This window comes from Glycine soja, chromosome 20 (assembly GCF_004193775.1).
Source record: "Glycine soja cultivar W05 chromosome 20, ASM419377v2, whole genome shotgun sequence".
Lineage (NCBI taxonomy): Eukaryota > Viridiplantae > Streptophyta > Magnoliopsida > Fabales > Fabaceae > Glycine > Glycine soja.
The window spans coordinates 19,878,648-19,902,464 of NC_041021.1; the positions used below are offsets into that span (position 1 = coordinate 19,878,648).

A 23,817-nucleotide genomic window follows, 5' to 3' on the forward strand; every position below is an offset into this window, starting at 1 on the left:
CAAACTCCCTTCACAAAATCTGATTTCAGGCTTAAATAGGTGGCCTTGTTTGTGCTCATGCGCTTAGCGCAATTCTGAACCGCTTAGCGCACATTAGTGAATTTCGGCTTAGCGCGTTCTTTTCTCGCTCAGTGGATGGACTGAAGCGATGCACTTAGTGAGATGAAGCGGTGCGCTTAGCGAACCTGTACAGCTCATCTTCTTCCAAATTCTTCCTCGCACTTAGCCAATGAGTGTTGCGCTTAGCAGACGCTCGCTAAGCCAGCAGATTGGCTTAGCGAGAAGGTGAAAAATAGCACTTTTCAGAGTCACCTAATTAACCTGAAATTGAGAGAAAATGATTATTAAACACGCAAAATGGAAGTACTAAGTATTTATTACCTATACTTAACAGAAAATACTTATAACACTACAAAATAACCATAAATTGGGGAAGTTTGATACAATTTACACAGGTTTTATACACAAAAGTTAGTCGTATTCATCGACTAACAGAGGTGAAATGGGCTGCAATAAGGAGATTGGTCAAAAAAGAGAAATTGGACATGATTTGTATTTAGGAAACCAAGAAAGAAAGTATAGAGAGATCAATGTGCCAGGCAATGTGGGGGGATACAACAGTCTCTTGGGAGGTGCAACCAGCAATTAATTCTACAGGGGGACTGCTATGTATGTGGACTGAAAATACATTCACATTACAAAGGAAAGTAGCGGGGAATGGCTTCATTTGCTTAACAGGCCTATGGACTAAGAAGGCATTGCAGCTTCATATTGTAAATATATACTCACCATGTGACATGCAAAGTAAGAGAATATTATGGGAAAACATCAAACAACTGAAAATAGCCAACCAGGGGGGACTATGGTGCATTATGGGGGATTTTAACAACATCAGAGATCCGGTGGAAAGGATGGGAGTCTGTCAAAGGGGGATGGAGGGGAGCAGTATCAGGGAGTTTAATGAATGGATTGATGATATGGAGGTGGTGGAAGCGCCATGGATTGGAAGAAAATTTACATGGTTTAGACCCAATGGCGCTGCAAGAAGCAAGTTGGATAGATTTCTAGTCTCTCTAGAGTGGCTTACAAAATGGCCAGGCAGTTTCCAACACCCATTGGATAGAAATTTTTTTGACATTGCCTGGTTTTGCTTAGGTCAAAGTTTGTAGATTGGGGTCCAAAGCCATTCCAGATTCTTGATTGTTGGCTCCTAGACAAATCTTTCAAGTCAATAGTGAAGGAATGTTGGCTGTCCCAACAGCAGAGTGGGTAGGGTGGCTTCGTGCTTAAAGAAAAAATAAAGAAGTTGAAGGAAAGGCTGAAGACATGGAATAGAGACCAGTTTGGGGATACTTTTAAGAAATATAAGAAGATTGAGGGAGAACTAAACCAGTTGGAAGTGAACTTGGCTGACAGATAACTTTCTCCTCAACAGATGATAATCAGAAGAAAAAAAACTTCAAGAAGATATGTGGATAGCTGCACAATCTCATGAATCTTTACTAAGACAGAAGGCAAGAGCTACATGGGTCAAAGAAGGTGATTGTAATTCAAGATTTTTCCATTTGTTGGTTAATGCAAACCATAGAAATAACAATTTGAATGGAGTCTGGATTGATGAAGCATGGATTGAAGAGTCGGTGAGGGTAAAAGAGGCAGACAAACTATTTTTCTTGCATAGATTCCTAGAGATTGATCAGCATAGACCCTAGTTGGATGGTATTAGCTTTTAGACCATTAGCAATCAGCAAAATGATATGTTAACGGCCAGATTTCAGGAGGAGGAGGTAAAAGAGGTAGTTTAGGGATGTGGGAGCCAGAAAAGCCCAGGCCCAGATGGAATTAATTTCAAATTCATCAAGACATTCTGGAATCTAATAAAACCTGATGTCCTGCGATTCTTGGATGAATTTCACATCAATGGAATCATTCCAAGGGGGTGCAATGCTTTATTCATAGTTTTAATCCCTAAGGTGGCAAATCCCCAAGCTCTAGATGAATACAGACAGGTATCACTGATTGGATGTATGTATAGGATAGTGGCCAAGCTGTTAGCCAACAGACTGAAAAAGATTATGCCAAGTATAATAGATGAGAGGTAGTCCGCCTTCATAGAGGGTAGACATCTGTTACAGAGCGCATTGATAGCAAATGAGGTGGTTGATGAGGCAAAAAGAAGACAGAAGTTGTGTATTGTCTTCAAAATGGATTATGAGAAGGCATATGACTCGGTATCTTGGGAATTTCTTTTCTATATGCTTAGAAGGTTGGGATTTTGCTCCAAATGGATACAGTGGATAGAAGGGTGCTTGAAATCTGCATCTATTTCGGTATTGGTAAATGGTAGCCCTTCGTCTGAGTTCTCCCCACAAAGAGGGCTAAGACAAGGAGATCCATAGCACCATTTCTCTTCAATATTGTGGCGGAGGCACTGACTGGACTGGTGAGAGAGGCATGTAGCAAAAACTTATTCCAGGGATTCAAAGTAGGCTTAAACAACATCGATATAAGCAAACTCCAATACACGGATGATACAATATTTTTTGGAGAGGCATCACTGGAGAATGTGAGAGCACTTAAAGCAATTTTGAGGTCATTTGAACTTGCATCAAGCCTGAAAATTAATTTTGCAAAAAGTAGTTTTGGTGCAATCGGTATGTCGGAGAGGTGGAACTTTGATGTAGTCAGTTGTTTGAACTGCGGTTTGTTGTCCATCCCATTTGTCTATCTAGGTATACCTATAGGTGCAAATCAAAAGAGGGGGCAGCTGTGGGACCCTATCATTAAAAAGTGTGAGAGAGCCTTATCTAAGTGGAAGCAGAGTTATCTTTCCTTTGGGGGGGGGGAGTGACCCTTATCTAGTCAGTCATAACTTCTATTCCCATTTACTTTTTTTATCTTTTTTCAGGATTCCCAAGAAGGTGAAGGACAAGTTAGTCAGCCTACAATGCAGATTCCTATGGGGAGGAGGAACATAAATAAACAAGATTGCTTGGATCAAGTGGGAGACAATATGCCTTCCAAAAGAAAAAAGATGGATTAGGTATCAAAGACATAAACACTTTCAACCTGGCTATGCTTGGCAAATGGAGATGGAACCTATTTCATAATGAAGGACAGTTATGGGCGAAGATACTGGTGTCTAAGTACGGATGGTGAGGGGGTTTAGATGAGGCTACCGATGATAATTATGAGTCATTGTGGTGGAGAGACCTAAAGTCGGTTTTCCAAATAACACAACAAGGTGAGGATGTAAAAAACGGTGTACAACAGAGGGTTGGGTGTGGAAGAGTGTTTTTACCGAGTTTGGTGATAGGATCAAATTTTGGGAGGATAAGTGGTTAGATGGAGAGACCTCACTAGTAACGAAATATCCTAGACTGTTCCTAATTTCGTGCCAGCAAAACAAATTAATCCAGCAGATGAGAGGCCATAAGGAAGGGGGCTGGGAGTGGAATTTATCATGGAGGAGGCCATTGTTCGATAATGAGATCCCAATGGCTGTTAATTTCCTACAAGACATTGAAGGGAAGACTATCCACACACATAGAAGAGATGAGTGGGAGTGGAAGGAAGATTCAAGTGGGAGATACACGGTGCAAACAACTTACAAATGGATGAGGGAGACAACAGTTGAGGGGATTAAGGATCAGGCTTTTGAGGAGCTCTGGAAGTTGAAGGTGCCACTTAAATATGGAGTGTTTGCATGGAGGCTACTTAGAGATAGGATGCCTACTAAAGTAAACTTACATAGGAGACAAGTACAACTCATGGATAGGAGCTGCCCATTTTGTGCAATAGATGGATATAAATATTTAAGAATCTCTTAAAATAAAAAAACTTGTAATTGTAAAAAAAATTAGTCATCCCAATAAATTTACCTTGATGGTTATTGTAACGACCCGCCTCGTCACTACGATATCACCACTAAATACCTCGAGAAATTCAATTTTTTTTTGGAAAACTCCTTTAGTTTGCTTATGAAAATAGAAGTAATTTTTGTCTTGACATACATTCACCAAACAACACACCATCACTTGAGTGAATATGTGTGTGTGTGTGTGTGTGTGTGTGTGTGTGTGAATAGTAACTCAGTACACGTCATACACATAATGGAAATTAAATTTGTTCATACATATAATTAAAAATCCGAGCTTTACATCTTTAGTTCAACAAAAGGAATCATGAACTAACTATGGAGGAGTTGATTAACAAAACACAACTCTCTCCCAAAATAATCCCAACGTCATCACGTCGGCTCGACAACTCCTCAACAGAATCTCACTTCATGCACCCTACTGTTGTCATTCTGCTCTCACGAACAAGGTTCGCGATCATCATAGGTATCAACCACACGATACAAAATTGCAAGGGTGAGTTCATTATAAAAAGAACCAATACTAAATCCAAATAACCACAATTAGTAAAAAAACATAGACAAACATCATGAGCTTACACAACATTTGTTAATCAACACACACATCCAACAATTATTAATCATCCATCCATGGATCCAATCAATTATGCTCAGGATGATGCATGCATCTGACCTCAACTCTCAGATGCAATGTGGTACGTACCATCCCCAAGGAAATAGCCTAAGCGTGTCCACACGACACCTCACTTAAGGAAACTATGCAGTAATTGTCGAGGCCACCCAGTCGTGCAGCGTAACTCCCCCCCCCCCCCCTCGATGATTAGGCTGGGCCACAAGGGAGTTCCCAAACCGAGTGACGCACCCCCTAGTACAAGTAGTCCTCCTCACAAGGAACTACAAGTACATACTGCCATAGTTTATACTATTTCCTGTGTCATATGAGGCATGAAACATGGGCGTCATCAAGTACAATGACCATGGATGAATTAAAGATCCTAAATATCCCCTCATAAATGCTTAAACTCTTTAACCACTTTATTTTCCCCCACCAGGGACATCCGACAAGGTCAATGCACTCCCCATGAACATACAAGACATACAACGTATGAACGTGGACATCATCAAGTACAATGACCATGGATGAATTAAAGATCCTAAACATCCCCTTAGAGATGTTCAAACTCTTTAACCACTATATTTTCCCACACAAGGGACATCCGGCAAGGTCAATGCACCCCCCACGAACATACACAACATCCAACGTATGAAACATGGGTGTCATCAAGTACAATGACCATAGATGAATTAAAGATCCTAAACATCCCCTCAGAGATGTTTAAACTCTTTAACCACTCTATTTTCCCACACAGGGGACATCCGACAAGGTCAATGCACACCCCCATGAACATACACAACATGCATTATCTCAATGCATTTCCAACATCATCAACATTTCATTTCAATATCATTCTCAACATAAGCATCATCTCATCTTAATGACATTATCAACAACAACAACAACCTCATTTCATATTAACATCAATTCATGTTGACATGATCATCATTAGCAACGTCATCTCAAATCAATATCATCATAAATATCAACTTCACCACGTATCATTTAAAGTCATCAATAGCAACATCAACAATAAGTCACATTCTGCATGTACATATATCTTTCATGTCTGAGATTCATACTCCCCAGGTCTTCAAGCAACACAAGTCAAATAAGGATAATAATTTTATTCATCAACAATATATATATATCACATCCCATTCGTCGAAAACATGGTTCTTTTTTTTTTAGAAAATTTTTTTAGCATGCAACAGGGACAAACATATATTCTCATAGCTAGGTTCCCTGACCCTAACCATGGTGTAAAAATGGTAAATTTATAATAAACTCCCCTCACCTATCGTGAGCTTCCCGTCGATTCCTCTTTACATCACTTAGAGGTCTCTCTCTCGTTCACGCTTGTCAGTCTAATGCAAGTCTCTATTATGTCAAAACGAAGGAAATTACTATGGATTTTAGAAACAAAGTTAACAACAATACTCTGAGTCAAATACTCATGCCACTACATGAAAGGGCTGAGGGTTGTTTCAGATTTTACGAAAGGAACATCATTTTGAAATTTCAATCATGCCAATGTGACCGGGGTTCAGTGAAGGTCACAAAAATAACACCCATTTCATAAAAATATAACTTTTACAAAGTCTCTTTTCTCTAAGGTTTTTCAAAGGAAGCGTAAAACATACAATGATGGTTCCAAAGTCAGAAAAGATGCAAAGATAAGCTTAAATTACCAAGGAACAAGCTTAAAATCACGGTTACCTCGAAGAAAACCGCGAAGGTCAGATTGAGCTTCGTTCTCTACCGAAACCTTGAGACAAGCTTGGAAGATTCCACTACGATTAAAGGGTTCCTCTCGGTGTGGGGTTTCAACGGAGAGCTACGACGGCTTATGGCGGTTACCGGTGGTTGTGGGTGGTGGAGAAGAAGCTTGGGACGTTGGAAATGGTTTTGGGGAAGAGGAAGAGAAAGGAAAGACTGTTTTTCCAAGGCTACATGAAAAATAAGGCTTGCAACACTCAAGTGTTTCTGCTCTCGGGAAAGGAAGCGTCTTGAACACACCAGAATTCATATCGCAAATCGCAACAGTCAGATCGTGGAAAGCTGTCCTATGAACCTCCAGACCAAGTTTGGAGATGATCCAACGGTTAACAAATGCAGAAGGGTGTTTTTACCGAGAGAGCTTCACACAGCTTCCTTGAGAAACTTTTCTCGAGAGGCTTCTTTGAGAAGCTTCCTTGAGAGACTTATTTGAGAAGTTAGAGTTTTAACTACCCACACCCTTCCAATAACTAAACTCACATCTTTGAATTAAAAACATGGATAAAACACACACAATAAATAAAATTAAACATCAATTATAATTACTAATAATATTTCAGGGTGTTACAGTTATAGATGCAGTATATAACATAAATAAAATTATATTATAGTTTAAAAATATAATTTATATGAAAGAAAATTAAACGATGCAATAATTAAATTATGGATCACCACACCTTTGATTTACATGTTATAATAAAAGAATTTAAAATAGGAAAAAAAATTAATAATAAAAAGAGAATTAAAAATTTAAATTGAATATTGTGAAATTGCTGCTTAAAATCTAAATATTATTTTTAATTAACAAAAAGGTAAATATTTAATAGTGTTTATGTTTGATTTCCCTATAGCTATGTAATGAGAGCTGTGAGGGATTAAATTCACCATTTAGCTAATCTTCTTTTTAAGAAACTCTATCCCTCGTATATTTATTCCAATGGAAAAGGAAGCATCTATATTCCTTCTTCCGGCGTAGTTAACTAAACCCCTAAAAACCCCATCTCAGTGCCGCAAGCGCTGCTCACTCCCATTTCAGAGCGATCAAAATGGCAGCAAAGAAAGCATGGAGAATCATTCCGAGACCCCTCCTAGAAACCATCCTCAACAACCACGTGCAGCACCACCGCGTCCCTCAACTCCTCCTTCTTCACGGCCCCAGAGGCGTTGGCAAAACCACCCTCATTAACCAACGTACCCTTCTTTTCTCTCTCAATTTTTTATTTCTAAAACCCATTTCAGGTTTCCTTCTCCTTTTTCTTCTTCGCAGGTTTACTCCCAGAATGGAACAAAGGCCCTCACATCACCGGTTATGTCGACTTTGCCGAATCCATCAAAGCCCATCACGGCCCGTGGGCCTCGTGGTCCACCTGCCCTTTGCCGGTCCTCTCCGAATGCCGCAAAACCCTTGAGCAATGCCTGGAGTCCATGGCCGAGAAGGGCGTCCGTGCAGGCACCATCACCTCCCAACAAATATTCGCTACCCTCAACAAATGGCACGGCCTGACCACCGCCCTCCGCCGTGTGCTGCAGGGCAAGTCCCGTGTTCCGGACCGGGCTTCCCCGTTGGTGTTATGGGACCGCGCTGTGTTCGCCATGTCTGGTCAATGCACTGCTTCTGAGGTTCGCCGGATATGGGGACTTGGGGAGAAGGAGAAGAATGACTTTTCCTCTGAGGAGGCTTCTTACTTGAAGGAGTCGGTTGCAGCACTGAAACTTGCAAAGAAGGTAATCGCAGTTCAGCAAGGATGGAGGGCCAATGCCATTGCTCACATGAATCGGATTGGCACGTTCTCGAGGACTTTAACACATTCTTGTACTGATTGGCCTTGCTTGTTGCTGGAGTTGTTGTCACAAGCTGCTGAAATTGATCATTTTCAGGTACATGTGTACTTTGGTTCCCAAAATACTTAATTTAATCAAAACCATGATATTGTGGCTACAATTGTGGTTTTGCACCATAGTTATAAACCTTGAATCTAATTGTTGAATATAAAGATTTATTTCATGCTAGTATCAATCCGGAAATGAGTTTCTTTTGCAAGATTGTATGCTTACTTATCTATGCAATGAAGTCATGTTGACTTGCATGGTTTTGTATAGTGTTGTGACTTGTGCTGTTCAAATTGATGATATATTCAAGTAACTGCAGCCAAAGCTGGTCATTAACAACATTGAAGTTCTTAAGCATGCCGCTGAAAATGATGAGTCTTCAGTCAGTGGACCCCTGTATCATGATAGTCTGGTATGGAGAATAATGGCTTTGGGTGCAGATAAGCTTTGTCTACCTGTTATCTTGGTGACATCTGATAGGTGATTTTCTTGAGTTAAACTCCATTGCCTTCCTCTCCTTATATTTTGTCACAATTTAGTGCAAATATGTTAAATTGTCACTGGATTTTGATTAAACTTTTTTAGCCATTATTGCTTAAATTTTTATTCTTATTAAGCTTGTATGTTTTTCAATGAAACAATTTGGAATCTTGTTGTCAACTTTTTACATAATTACTTATTTTGCATAGCAATTTCTTTTCATAAATATATCAACTGACTATATAATTGTAATATGGAGAAACTTTTTGCATCAAATGATCAAAAGATCACTACTAGATGCCAGAACCAGAATAAGTTGAATCGTTTCTTGTATTTTTCTGTATCAATTCATTATTTCTGTAGCAACTATATGATGATTACGTGTAGTTAATTATGATTTTGCATTACTGCAGTAAATGAAACATTTGCCTGTATACTTTAGAATTAAATGCTTTTCCATGGTGTTGGGTCTAGGTTGACTTTTATTTTAAACCCAGTCAACATAGCTGGTTCATTGTTTTTTATGGTCTCATTCCGTCATTCTGTAGATCTTTTGTTTTTTTAGTGTTCTCATCTATTTTTCTCATTCTTATATCCTCCCTCTCTTCATGTTTTCTGAATTCTTTCACTCTTATACAGCATTGTGCTAATTTAATATTTGGTGTTGCCCTTTCTACAATTATTTTACCTTTCTATCCTTTCTACAAATTCCAATACCTTGTTATTTGGCTCAGTTACTATTCATATGAAGCTTTCTTGGAGTTTGGATATATGGAGATATTTATCTCACGTGAGGTACTTGAATAACTATCATCTTCCTTTTTCGCTCACTCTCTTTACACACACCTATGTACACTAATCATTTGGAGAATGTATGCTAGAATTTGGGTCCAGATAACATGAACTGACATGCTCTTGTATGCAGTCCTCCTTTGAATTAAGCATGGAATAGGAAATGTAGGATTAGTCTACAGCTGTTTTTGTTTAGAGCGTCTGCCTCCCTTTCCATTGAAAAAACCAAATGTGATTAGTAACAAGGTAAAATGCACTTTATTACCTTATGAGGTTAAGTCTCCTGAGATAGGAAAGTTCAAATGAGAGAACAATCTGTGCATTTATGTCAGTGCCCACACAACATTCAAAAGGGCTCATTAATGTTTTTTTTTTCGGAAGGCAAAAGATATATTATATATTATTAATAATAAACGCAGCAGCACCAGAAGTACTGCTGGTGATTTATACATAAGTGCAATGCACCTATTATACCACCCTCTAATACAAAATTAAAGATCAACATTAGCCCCACCACATATACTAGATATGTGTAACCCATATTAACCAAAATATTCCACAAGGTTGGACGACCGGTGGTTGAAAGAAGTACATAAATTTTTGTCTCTGGACTTTAACCATGACCACATGAGAAATAAAGCATCTTCCATCACTTTTGCTGATTCAAATCTGTTGCCTTGGAATATCAAATAATTCCTATGCTGCCATATTGAACTTGTTAATGCAATCCACCATCCACACCATCGTTTTTGATTTTTCCCAGCTCCAAAGCCATCACAGAATTGAGCATAATGAGATGCTGGAGAGGCTGCAAGAGGTCCAACCATCCGATTCCACCTCATAGGTTCCCACCATAATCCACTGGTCAATTTACAGTTGAAAAACAAGTGACCAGCCTTCTCTTGATAGTATCCACATAGAGGACATGTGTGTTCCTGAATGGGTACATTTCTTTTTAGGAGATTGTGTCTAGTGGGTAATCTATCTTTGATAAGTTTCCAAGAAAAAACCGCAGCTCTTGGAGGGATGTTAAGCCTCCAAATTGTCTTGTAGATGTTGGCCTGTGGGAGATATCTGTTGGCAGTGATTAATAATCTGTAAGCTGACTTAGTGGAGTATAAACCCGAAGAATCAGCTGTCCACAACATGGTGTCCTGCAATTGAGGCTGGATCTGTGCATTATTAATTACTTCCATAAAATCCACAGCTTCATCCTGTTCATGATCAAATAAATTCCTTCTCCATTTTAAATCCCAACACCATTGTCCATGAGATATGCTGCCCATATTCGAGATAGTGCTGTTCTGCTGTCCACTGATGAGGAACAACTGGTTATATTGCTGTTCAAGGTTATATTCAGCCCCCAACCATTTATCCTTCCAGAATTTGACTTTGCTCCCATCCCCTACCTTCCATACCATGTGTTGATGAATAGGGCTGAATTCAGGCTGCTTAACTAATTTTCGAAGATCCCTCCACCATTGAGAGTGCCAAGCTTTATCTCTGCCATTATTAAGATCTGCCCAGCCACCATATTTGGATGTTAAAATTCTAACCCATAACTGATTTTGATTAGAGGATAAAGCCCATATCCATCTTCCCATCAAAGCTGCATTAAATCTGGTAATATCCTTAATCCCAAGTCCCCCATCCTCCTTGGGGAGGCAAATGACCTCCCACTTCACCCACACAATTTTCTTGAGGTCTTGAGAACCCCCCCACAGAAAATTTCTTTGTAGAGATATCAATTTCAGAACTACTCTTTGTGGAATTTTAAAAAAAGATAGGAGATATATGGGTAGAGCAGTTAATACTGAATTTATCAAAGTAACCTTCCCTGCCATTGATAGGATTTTCTGGTTCCACTTAGATAATTTTGCTTCAAATTTTTTAATCAGTGGTTTCCACACCAAGTAGCTAGAGGGCTTAGCCCCAATAGGAATCCCCAAATAGTGAAAAGGAGTCTCCATATGTCTACAGTTGAGAAAGTGAGCTGCATCATGTACCCAGTTAATATCATCTCCTAAAACCCCCACATTACTTTTTGAAAAATTAATCTTCAACCCAGATGCCATTTCAAAGCCCCTAAGCATGGCCTTCAGCACAATTACATTATCCCATGAGGCTTCTCCCACAAACACAGTATCATCTGCATATTGCAGAATGTTTACTGGCTCCTTCTGCTTTCCTACTAAATAACTTCTGTATAAACCTTTGATTAATGCTGTCCTCATCATACCAGTCAAGCCTTCTGCCACAATATTAAAAAGTTAAGGGGCTAAAGGGTCCCCTTGCCTCAAACCTCTAGTGGGAGCAAATTCCTTTGTGGGGCTGCCATTTATTAAGATTGATATAGTGGCTGATTGTATACATGCATTGATCCATTTTCTCCATTTAAGGCAGAACCCCATCCTGTCCAGCATATAATCCAGAAATGACCATGAAACAGAATCATAAGCCTTTTCGAAGTCCACTTGAACACCAGTGCTGGCTTCTTACATCTTTTAGCTTCCTCTATTACCTCATTGAGTATCATAGTTCCATGAAGGGTGTGTCTATCCTTTATGAAGGCTGATTGTCTCTCATCAATGAGGCCAGACATCACTATTCTTAGCCTGTTGGCCAGTAATTTGGCTATTATTTTATACATACAGCCAATGAGGGAGATGGGTCTGTAGTCATTAAATGACTGTGGATGGTTTGTTTTAGGAATTAAGGCCAAAAAGGATGCATTACTGCCCTTAGGAAAGCTTCCATTGACGTGAAATTCATCCAAAAACCTCCTGAAATCTGGTTTTAGAACCCTCCAAAACTCCTTTATGAAATTAAAATTGAATCCATCCGGCCCAAGGCATTTATCTCCACCACAACTCCACATAGCATCCTTGAGTTCAAGATCTGTGAATGGGGCAGTCAGCTCCTCCCTTTGTGTGTGGGTAATCATGTTAAATTGAACCCCATCCAAGGTAGGTCTGTGTAGATTTTTGCTGTGCAAAAAAAAAAAAAAAAAAGGTCTGTCTAGCTTTTCTTCAATGAATCTGCCAGCAAAAAATTTTACAGCTTCTTCCCTAACCAATTTTGGTTGCTGAACCCATATGCCTTCAATGTATATTCCTTGAATTGCATTATAATGTCTTCTGAAATTTATGGATTTATGAAAGAAGGCTGTGTTACTGTCACCTTCCCTGAGCCATTTGATCCTTGATTTTTGCCTCGAGTGATTCATGTGCAAATGAGACCTCCCACAATTCCTGCTGAATGGACTTCATGGTCTTAACTTCATCCTCCCCCAGAGTTCTGTCCTAGGCTAATAAATCAATTTGATGCAGCTGCTGCTTCAATTGTTGAATTTTATTCTTATTGATATCCCCATTCTCAGTACTCCACTTTTTTAGGCTGGACTTTAAATTCTTCAATTTGTTTTTCAGCGCAATACTCCCCCATCCAAGTTGCTGATCCCCACACCACAGTTCTTTAACCAATCCTTGATATTGTTTGTTTTTAAGCCAGCAATCCATCACCCTAAATGGCTTAGGACCCCAATCCACCATATCTGTTTTCAAAAGGATTGGGCAGTGATCAGAATAATCCCTATGGAGCACTTGTTGTGAAGAATCAGGCCATTTAACTAGCCACTGTTCTGAGACCAAGCATCTGTTGAGCCTACTCCTCACAGATCCATTTGGCCTACACCAAGTAAATCTGCTGCCAAAGCTTTTGATTTCGTGAAGCTCCATGTCTGATATCCAATCATTAAAGCCAGCACTATCATATGAGCCCACAGTCCTTTGAGATGAGCCTGATCTTTCTTCCATGCTTCTAATGCTATTGAAGTCCCCAAGGAAGCACCATAAGCCCTCAGGATTAGAAGCTTTTAACTGTCTCAATTCTTCCCACAATTCTCTCTTCCCAGCAGTGTCACAAGGAGCATATACATTTACAATGAACAGTTTCAAATTTTCCTTAATCCATCTCCCTACAAGCATTAAAAAATTCCTGCCTTTCACCCTCCTATCTACCTCAAAGGCTAAATTGTTCCACATGCAAAGTAGTCCTCCAGCAGTATGGATTGATGGAACATTGTCCCAAGATATAGTAGAGTCCCATATGTTCTGACAAATGAGCTTGGTGAAATTCTCCTTCTTTGTTTCCTGTAAGCATACAAGGTCTACCTTATACTTTAAGTTGAGCTTTCGAATAGCAGCCCACTTAACCCCCCTGCCCAAGCCTCTGCAATTATATGAGAGTATTATTATTATTACAATTATTTTCTCCCTTCTCAGCTGCCAAGTCACTATCTCTCTGCTCCATGTCTGCCATAAGTCCCATAAGCTGCTGGATATCCCCACGGGTCAAGCCCATTTGGTTTAGTAGCTCACATTGCCTCTCGGTAATGGCTTCTTTCTCTTTTTCAGATATAGCAGAATTTGACTCTGTCAAGTCATCCTGTTGGGCTTCTTTCTTTTTGCACCACCTTCTCCTTGAATACACCTGCAGAATATTGGGTATCTCCTGTTGTTGCTGTTGAGAAATATGATGTTCCTTCAATTGGGCCTCGGGGGTGTTAAGAGTGAAAGGCCCAATATGGTTGTGAACTTCTGAATACTCATAGAGAGGGTTGTGTGGACCGTTATGATCAAAGCTAGTCTCCACATTTTGACCAAGCTTAGGGTCAGCCTCTGCCTCAGAGGGGCAGTTTGCAGAGGCACGAGCTAAAGAGCTGGACTCTTCCTTGTTTGTTTCGGCAAGCCTATCACACATCTTTTCTGAATCCACTGCCTTTCTATCAAAAGTTACAGGATAGGGTGTCTGATGTTCTTTGACAATTTCGAATTCTTTCCTCTTTGGGCTGGTTGCGGTATACGAGGTAGAGGTTGGACCTATCGTCTTGTCGGGTGGGTCATTACCCACTGGTTCAGCTACACGCAAGTACCCAGTGGGTAATAGTGATGACTGCGTGTCGTGACACTCAACGGCGAGTTCTTCGGCGTCCACTAACGGAAGCTTGCCACTCGTCCACGAACGTAAGGTGGCCATGTCATCTTCATCTTCGTCGGAAATAATCTCTTCAGAAGATCCCCATGTGCTCCTCCCATGGTGGTTTCTGTTTGACTCCACTCCACCATTTTCTTCAACGATGGAAACACGATAGCTCGCATCGTCAATATGGACGACCGTGACATGTTGAATTAACGGCGGCCACGGTGTCCGCGTCCACAAGATCACCCATTGCCGCCACTATCATTCGAATATTCTCCATCTTCCACACGACTACCGGGATACCCCAACAGCGAAGCCATACCAGTCTATTTTCTGTCCGAAGCTGAGGATTCCATTTCGTCAGTGAATAGAACAGTGATGAGGCCTGCTCTGTCTCTTCACATATGATCTCTGCTGCACTCGTGTCGGATAGGCCAAGAAGGAGGGTCATGTCATCACCCAAGTATTTGGCCGAAAAACTTGGGCCTACATGCCATGCTACTTCCTCTTCCAATCTTTCGAAAATCTCCAACTTCTTCAATCTTCCAACCCAAACGTTTTTATATCGCAATTTGTCATCCTCCGAGATGTCCAGCGAAAGCGTAGACCATGATCTCCCATTTCCGACAAAGTGGTTGCCGTCCCTACTCGAGTGGTTTGTCCTCTTTATCGGCGACGTCACTACCTCTGCATATGACCTCTTGGTTGTGTTGCTCAATGCTGCTCTACGAGAAGCTTCCTCCTTACGGACATTATCAATCATGCCCACCTCCTTATACACGAGCTTGTGTTGAATTTCGTCCTTCGTTGCCTCACCTCGCCCATATTTGGGGATATTGACGTGTAGTTTGAGTCCCCGTATGAAGCTGTTATCAAGGTCCCTTTCGACACTTCTCTTATCTGCTACTCCTTTGAGGCGAACAAATCCATATCTCCTCCCCTCTTTGTTCCTCCGGTTGGGGATGAAAATCTCTTTTACCTCCCCCCACTGACGGAAGTAGGTCCATAACTCCGCCTCGGTTACCTCCTCTGGGAACCTGGTGAAGAAAAACGAGGTGATATCTGAACCATCTCTCCAGTTCCTCCGAATGGTTTGCTGTCGACGCCCCTTCCCGCCGGTTGCTTGTGTGCGCAAATACCTACTCTTCCTAGACCTCACCGTCTTCCACTCATACTCACTGTCTCTCGGTTGCACTTCCTCGGTCTTTCGTTCCCTCACAGTGTTTCACTCAAAGTCACTGACTCCCTCTCTCACATTCTCCTTCTCTCTCCCCCTCTCTCTACCATTCGCTCTCACTTTCTCTCTATTTCTCTCTCTCTCACTCATTCTCTCTACTATCACATCACCACAATAATTTCCAATGGTCCTACTTAACAAGGTCTGTGACAGAGTTAACTGACTTGGCATTTATATTTTCTGCCTTTCTGGTTATGACACCATTTTTATAGCATTGGAGTTCTCATTGGTTAGTAAAAGATGTTAAATGCCACTATGTTTCTCTCTCTTATGAAGAACTGCAGTTGGTAAACCACTGTTTTAAATCTTGGGTAGTGGCTGACCCTGAAAATGCTATAGCGCTATAGCATATAGTGGGACAATTGCTCTTCTAAGATTTTATATAATATAATGTAAACTATATACATATATAGCAGCAACACTTCACAGAATCATGCATTAGATGAATTAAATATGTATTTTTATCAGCAAATGTTAGTTGTTAGTTTTTTGTTAGTAGAGGGATTCGAACCCACGACCTCCCCCCCTCCCTTCTCCCTTCACCCTTCACCACTAAGCCAACCTTTGAATTAAATATGTAACAACAGCTCTTTTCCCAGAATCAAAATCATACATATATAAAACAAGTCAGCAACTCTCTTCACATTAGCTAATGTGTGATTCCTGACATTCATAATTAACAACAAAAGTCATAGATGTCCATAGGTGTCTTAAACAAAACAAAAGTAAATGCCAACTAAGTACAAGTTTCCTAGCCTCCTAGATACTAGATAAGAAATAGGAATCATCAATCATCTTTGAAATCTAAATCTTTGTTATCATTATCACTCTGGTGTGTTTCCGGTCAACTTTGTTCTGATGAATCAAGATATTCCTACTTTGTCGTTCCCTAGACAAATTTTTCACATCAAATCATAGAAAAGTTAGATGATAAGAATTTTTTGCTGTGGCGACAGCAAATCAAGCCTGTGATCATTGCACTTGGACTCAATTGTTTCTTTGCAAATCCTCAAATCCCTCTGCTATATCTTTCTAATGAGGATCACGATCTTGATCATGTTAATCTTCTATTTTCGATGTTTTTTTTTTTGGAAGGCAAAATTATATTATTATTAATATAAAGACATAACAGTACCAGAGGTACTGAAATAACAAATACAAGGAACTGAAAATGCCACCTTCCAAAAACAAAACCCAACAAAACCCACCACGAAAGGAAATATTACAAGTTAACCAAAGGCCTCCGGAAGAGTGGAAGACCAATGGTTAAATGGAATATTAAAACCTTTTTCTGAAACTTTAAGCCAAGACCAAGCATGAAATAGAGCATCATCTAACACTTTGGGAGGTTCAAATGGTGTGCCCTTAAACAGGAGGGAATTCCTGTGTTGCCAAATAGTACTAGTTAGAGCAATCCACCATATACACCTCCTATTATGATTCCTCTGTGTTTCAAAGCCCTCGCAGAATTGAATAAAATGTCTTGCTGGGTCAGCTGAGAAAGCTCCTTTAATCTGGGTCCAGCTCATAAATTCCCACCACAGCCCTATAGTCATTCTGCAATGAAAAAAGAGATGGCCAGCCTCCTCCTGGTGATTTCCACAAAGGGGACACATAGTAACTTGTAGAACCACGTTTCTCCTAAGCAAATTGGCCCTGGTAGGGAGTCTATCCCTAAACAATCTCCAAGAAAACATGTCAGCCCTTGGGGGGATTTTAAGCTTCATTAGAATCTGAAAATTCGTACTATGCTGTCCAGTGCTATTGGTAGGCATCAAGAGCCTATAAGCTGACTTGGTAGAATAGAGCCCAGTAGGTTCTGCTTTCCATATCATAGTATCCTGCAACTGCTGATGAATAGAAAAGGCAGATATATCTTCCATGAAAGCTATGGCTTGCTCATTCTCATAATCAAATAGGTTCCTTCTCCATTTAAAATCCCAGCTCCATGTATTTTGAGAAAACTTCCCCATCTTGGAGATGGACAGGTTTTGCTGTCTGCTAATAAAAAATAATTGATTGTACTTCTGCTGAAGGCTACATCCCTGTCCTATCCATGGATCTTGCCAAAACCTTACCCTATCCCCACATCCAACCCTCCAGGTCATATTTTGGTGAATAATCTGAAAATCTGGCTGATGATAAAGCTTTCTGAGATCCTTCCACCACGAAGAATGCCACCCTTTAACTCTACTACTCTGCAAATCTGACAAGCCTCCATATTTGGAGGTAAGAAGTCTGGCCCAAAGCTGGTTGTGATTAGAAGCTAATTCCCAGATCCATCTTCCCCTTAAGGCTGCATTGAATTTGGACAGGTCTTTGATTCCCAATCCCCCATCAATCTTCGGATTGCAGATGTCAGCCCACTTGACCCAAGAAATTCTGTTATGGTGTTGAGTTCCCCCCCACAGAAACTGCCTTTGAAGGGACACCAACTTATCCACTATTCTTTGGGGAATCTTGAAGAAAGATAGAAGATATATAGGGAGTGCACTCAGGACAGCTTTTATCAAGGTAACCCTACCACCCATAGACAAAATTTTCTGATTCCACTTTGAGAGCTTGGCTTGAAATTTGTTAAACAAAGGCTCCCAAACCACCATGCTGGAAGCTTTAACAGCAATAGGCATGCCTAAATAGTAGAAAGGGGTATCCAACTGTCTACAGTTCAGGAATTGGGCTGCTTGCTGAGCCCAATTGGCCTGAAAACCGACGCCCCCAAATTGGCTTTTTGCATAGTTGATTCTCAAACCCGAGACCATTTCAAATCCCCTAAGCTTGGATTTCAACACAAGAATATTATCCCAAGAGGCCTCTCCAACAAAGACCGTGTCGTCAGCATATTGCAAAATGTTTATAGGCTCATTTTGCTTCCCACTCAAGAAGCTTCTATAGAGGTTTTTATTGACAGCCTCTCTCATCATGCCAGTAAGGCCCTCAGCCACTATATTAAATAGCATAGGAGCCAAAGGATCTCCTTGTCTCAATCCTCTAGTGGGGACTATTTCCTTGGTAGGGCTCCCATTTACTAAAATTGAGATAGTAGCTGAGTGAAGACATGCAGATATCCATTGTCTCCATTTAAGGCAGAAACCTAGCCTTTCCATCATGTTTTTTTTTTTTTTTGAAAAGCAAAGATAATTTATATTAAGATATAAGAAGTACCAGAGGTACTACAAGAAATAAAAGAAAGGAACCCTGCAAAAGCAGGGACCGAAAGCAGACAGCAAATAACAAACCCCCGCCCTACCCTACAAATAAAACATTAATTAAATACTATAGACATTGCTGAAGACCAACAGTGGAAAGGGACCTTGAAATCCCTTTCCCATCCCCTCAACCAAGTCCACATAAGGAAAAGAATTCTATCTGCCAGCTTAGTGATATCAAAGGATTGATTATGAAATATCAACTCATTTCTGAGCTTCCAGATTGAATTTGTAACTGCTATCCACCACATCTTCCATCTTCTGTTAGCCCCCCTTGATCCTGCTAAAGGATAATGCTGGAGGAAGTTATCCATGGGTCTGCAATGGATGACCCTGTCTTCCTTCACCCATGAGAAGAATTCCCACCATAGAGGCAGAATCTTATCACAAGTGAAGAACAAATGTGAGGCAGATTCAGGTTGACTATGGCAAAAGGGGCAGAGGTCATTGTCAACTTGGATTTGTCTCTTAATTAAATTATCCTTAGTAGGGAGTCTATCCCATAGCAATCTCCAAGCAAAAGATAAGGCTCTAGGAGGAATTTTAATCTCCCAAAGTTGCTGGAAACCCGGTTGCTGGCCTTCATAAGACTGCTCAGATTTGATAACTTGGTAAGCAGATTTGACAGAGAAATTCCCACTAGTTTCAGCTCTCCAGATCCAAGTGTCCTGCAGGTTTATGTTTAGCCTAATTGCTGATATTTGATCAATAAATTTAGAAGCTGTCTCCATCTCATTATCAAATAAATGTCTTCTCCAAGAAAGGTTCCAAACCCACCCATTTTCAGAGTAAAACCCCACATCTGCCACCCTACAATGTCTTTGGGAAGAAATTCTGAATAATTCAGGGAATTGATCTTTGAAAGAAGTCCCCTCATCAACCCAAGGATCTTCCCAAAATAAAAACTGATCGCCCCTACCCACCTTCCAGCATATTTGATTAAGAGCAGCATTCATACTCTGGTGTTGGGTGATGGCCCTTAGGTCAGCCCACCAAGTAGAGAAACAGTGCTTTTTAGGCCCTTGATCTAAACCCCTCCAACCTTTGTATTTGGAGACCAAAATCCTGTTCCAAAGATGATGAGGTTGGTGGAACAACATCCATTTCCATTTGAATAAAAGAGCCTTATTGAGGATTTTGATGTCTTTGATTCCCAAACCTTTCCATCATGTAATCCAAGAAAGCCCAAGATACTGAATCATATGCTTTTTCGAAGTCCACTTTAAAAATCATAGTAGGCTTTTTTCTCTTAGTAGCCTCATCCACCACCTCATTGAGAATGAGAATTCCATGGAGAATGTGTCTATTTCTTATGAAAGCTGTCTGCCGTTCATCAATTAACCCATCCAGCAGATTTCTCAACCTATTTGCCAAGAGTTTGGCTATTACTTTATACATGCACCCAATGAGGGAAATGGGCCTGTAGTCATTTAATGACTGGGGTTGAGTTATCTTTGGAATAAGAGCCACAAAAGAAGCGTTGCTGCCTCTAGGGAAGTTTCCATGAACATAAAATTCGTCCACAAATCTTCTAAAGTCAGGTTTGAGCACCCCCCAAAACTCCTTGATAAATCTAAAATTAAAACCGTCTGGCCCCGGACATTTATCACCATCACAGCTCCAAATAGCATCTTTGATTTCTGCATCTGAGAAAGGGGCAACCAACCCCTCTCTTTGATTATGATCTATCATAGGAAAAATTACCCCATCCAAGGTAGGTCTACATGGATTCTGTTCAGTGAATCTTTCTTGAAAGAAATTAAGCACTGCATTCTTGACAAGATGAGGCTGCTGGACCCATGCACCATCAATGAAAACTCCATGAACAGCGAGCATTTTCTGAAATTAATCACCTTGTGAAAATAAGCTGAATTCCTATCCCCCTCCTTGATCCACTTGGCCCTGGACTTCTGTCGCATAAGGGATTCATAGGCACTTGCAGTGTCCCACAACTCTTGCTGCAATGCTCTCTTGGTCTGAACTTCAGCTGCAGATAAAATTCTATGGGAAGCAAGATTCTCCAAATCAGATAACTTCTGTTTCAAGTGCTGTATATTGTTTGCTTTAATGTCCCCCCTGTCTTTGCTCCACTGTTTTATTGACTGTCTCAAACTCCTCAGCTTATTTTTAAGAGCAATTCCACCCCACCCTCCCTGTTGATCTGCAGTCCAAGCCTCTTTAACCATAGAGTGATAGCCCTTTTGGTTCAGCCACCAATCCACAACCCAAAAAGGCTTAGGGCCCCAATCCACCATATTAGTCTTCAATATGAGAGGGCAGTGATCAGAGAAATCTCTTTGAAGAACATGCTGATAGGTATTAGGCCACATAGATAGCCATTGATCAGATACCAGGAATCTATCAAGGCGGCTCTTGGCACTACCATTGGGCCTAAACCAGGTAAAACTGCTTCCAAGGCTTCTAATGTCATGAAGCTCCATCTCAGATATCCAATCATTGAAGGCTAAGGTATCTGAGGTGGCAGCTATCCTTTGAGATGAGCTGATTCTCTCAGTCTGGTTCCTAATTGAGTTGAAATCTCCAAGTACACACCAGAGGCCATTAGAATTAGAGACTTTTAATTTAGAAACAAGATCAGTTTGTGCTTGTTTGGCTTCAATCTACGCTTTCGAGCTAGATGCTTGCTCGAGTTCTTGGATTGACTCACTCGTATCTGGTATGGGACAAGATTCATGCGTATTTTCATCACCAGACTCGAAAGAAATTGTGACAACTCTGATCGGAGCTCTGTCACACTACACTTAACAATCATCCAGTTTTGGATTTCCTTTCTCGCATCAAAGCGCTTATTGATGCACTTGCTTTAGTTGGCAATGCAGCTACCTATCGTGAACACATGGATTTCATTCGTGAAGGTCTTCCTAGGGATTTTGGATTTTGATTTTGTAATTGCTCTCATTGAAAGTCATCTTCCGCACATCACCATTGAAGAAACTGAAGGTTTTATTCTTGCACAAGAACTGAGACTCAGAAAATACAACATGTTCAATTCTTCGAGTAACTCTTTTGTGCTTTTTGTGAATCTTACTCAAGCAAGTTCTTTGCATTCTACTGAAATTGATAGCTCGAACCAGTACTCAGGCAAGGGGATCCTTTAGCATCGCTTCTATTTAACATTGTGGCAGAAGCATTGAATGGGTTAGTAAGAGAAGCTATAGGGAAAAACCTTTACAGGGGATTCTCAGTGGGGTCAAATAATGTAGTCATCAGTATCCTCCAGTATGCAGATGATACAATATTCTTTGGGGAGGCATCCATGAGGAACGTAAAAACAATCAAAGCAATTTTGAGGACCTTTGAACTTGTATCGGGACTTAAAATTAATTTTGTAAAAAGCAGTTTTGGTGCATTCGGCATGTCTGAACAATGGAAAATTGAAGCGGCAAATTATCTCAACTGTAGCTTGTTGACCATTCCTTTCATTTACCTAGGCATACCTATTGGAGCAAATCCAAGAAGGTGTCAAATGTGGGATCCTCTAATCAATAAGTGTGAGAGAAAATTAGCAAGATGAAAACAAAAACACCTGTCTTTTGGGGGGAGAGTGACTCTCATACAGTCAGTTCTAACATCTATACCTATGTCGCGAGAGACCGACAACCGACGACCAAAGCACGACGCACACGACCGCCGCATGACGCATGACGCACGTCGATGGCAACGGCAAACTAACCTCTTAAACAAAGAAGGAAGAAAGCTAGACATTTGAGAATTGTCTGATTTCTTTTTTCCTGGACTGAGGGCTTTTTCTTTTTTCTGTTTGATACCCATTTTTGATGAGGGTAGCTTTTTTTTTCCTTTTTCTGTTTGACACCCTTTTTTATTTTTGACACCCGTTTTTTGTTTTTTGTTTTTTCTGTTATTTCAATGCAATCCATTGTTTTTTTTAATTTTTTATTTATATTTATACGTATATTTTTATTATTTTTTTGTCCGTCATAACGTCCATCATTTTCCGCTATGCCATCCGCCATATTTTATGGCGGATTTTTGACTTTCCGCCATGAACCGCCATCCGCCATTAACAACATTGACTGAATGTGTGTTTTTGGGATACTCAGCCAGTCAAGATTTTCCTTATCCTAAACTTTTTTCTACCTCTACATCTAATCCTATTTCTACTGCATCTTTTTCCACTACCTTACCTGTCATTGTGTCATCATCTCATCCTCCTTCTTTAAATATACCTTTTAATTCTTCTCAGCCTCAAAGTCATGTCTCACCATCCTGTGTTGTTGAGTCTCATAGTTCTGGTAGTGCTGTTCCACAGTCTACTGCCCATAACTCAGCGTCTTCTCCTAGTCTTGCACAGTCTCTAATTAATGTTACAGCAGTCTCTACTGCTACCGCTACTGAAAATTCTGGTACTGTTCATTCTGATGATCAACCTCAAACACCTGCAACTGAATCACAGAATTCACCACCGCATCTTGTTAGATCAGTCAAAGTTCATCCTATGATTACTAGAGCCAAAGATGGCATAGTTCAACCAAGAATTCATCCATCCTTGCTTCTTGTTCATGCTGAACCTAAATCTGTGAAACAAGCTCTTCAAGACTCCAAGTGGCATTCTGCTATTACTGATGAATTTCATGCTCTACAGAGAAACAAAACATGGACTCTGGTTCCTCTTCCTTCAAATAGAAATGCAATTGGATGTAAATGGGTATTCAGAGTTAAAGAAAACTCTGATGGCAGTGGAAACAGGTACAAAGCCAGATTAGTGGCTAAGGGTTTTAAATCAGAAGTTTGCTTTTGATTTTCATGAAACTTTCTCCCCTGTGATTAAACCAGTAACTATCAGGGTGATTCTTACTCTTGCCATCACTCACAAGTGGCCCTTGCAACAATTAAATGTCATTAATGCCTTTCTTGATATGGTTTCCTAGAAGAGAAAGTTTACATGACTCAGCCTCCAGGTTTTGAGTCATCTGATTAGTCTCTTGTGTGCAAGTTACAGAAAGCTATTTATGGGTTAAAACAAGCTCCTAGAGCT

At 40.4% G+C, this 23,817-nt stretch overlaps 1 protein-coding gene across 18 annotated transcripts in view; it reads left to right on the forward strand.

Annotated features, from left to right (window-relative positions):
• The first annotated feature begins 7,168 nt into the window (after nucleotides 1-7,168).
• The window catches only part of LOC114403105, a 61,381-nt gene continuing 44,732 nt past the window's right edge, over nucleotides 7,169-23,817 (forward strand). For all 18 annotated transcript variants that reach the window (XR_003664587.1, XR_003664589.1, XR_003664584.1 and 15 more), the window contains exons 1-4: nucleotides 7,169-7,463; nucleotides 7,540-8,150; nucleotides 8,422-8,582; nucleotides 9,317-9,377. Coding sequence is in view for 11 of the 18 variants with exons in the window: in XM_028365844.1 (XP_028221645.1) it covers nucleotides 7,319-7,463; nucleotides 7,540-8,150; nucleotides 8,422-8,582; nucleotides 9,317-9,377 (978 nt within the window). In the remaining 7 variants the exon portion in view is untranslated. The remainder of the gene's footprint in view (nucleotides 7,464-7,539; nucleotides 8,151-8,421; nucleotides 8,583-9,316; nucleotides 9,378-23,817) is intronic.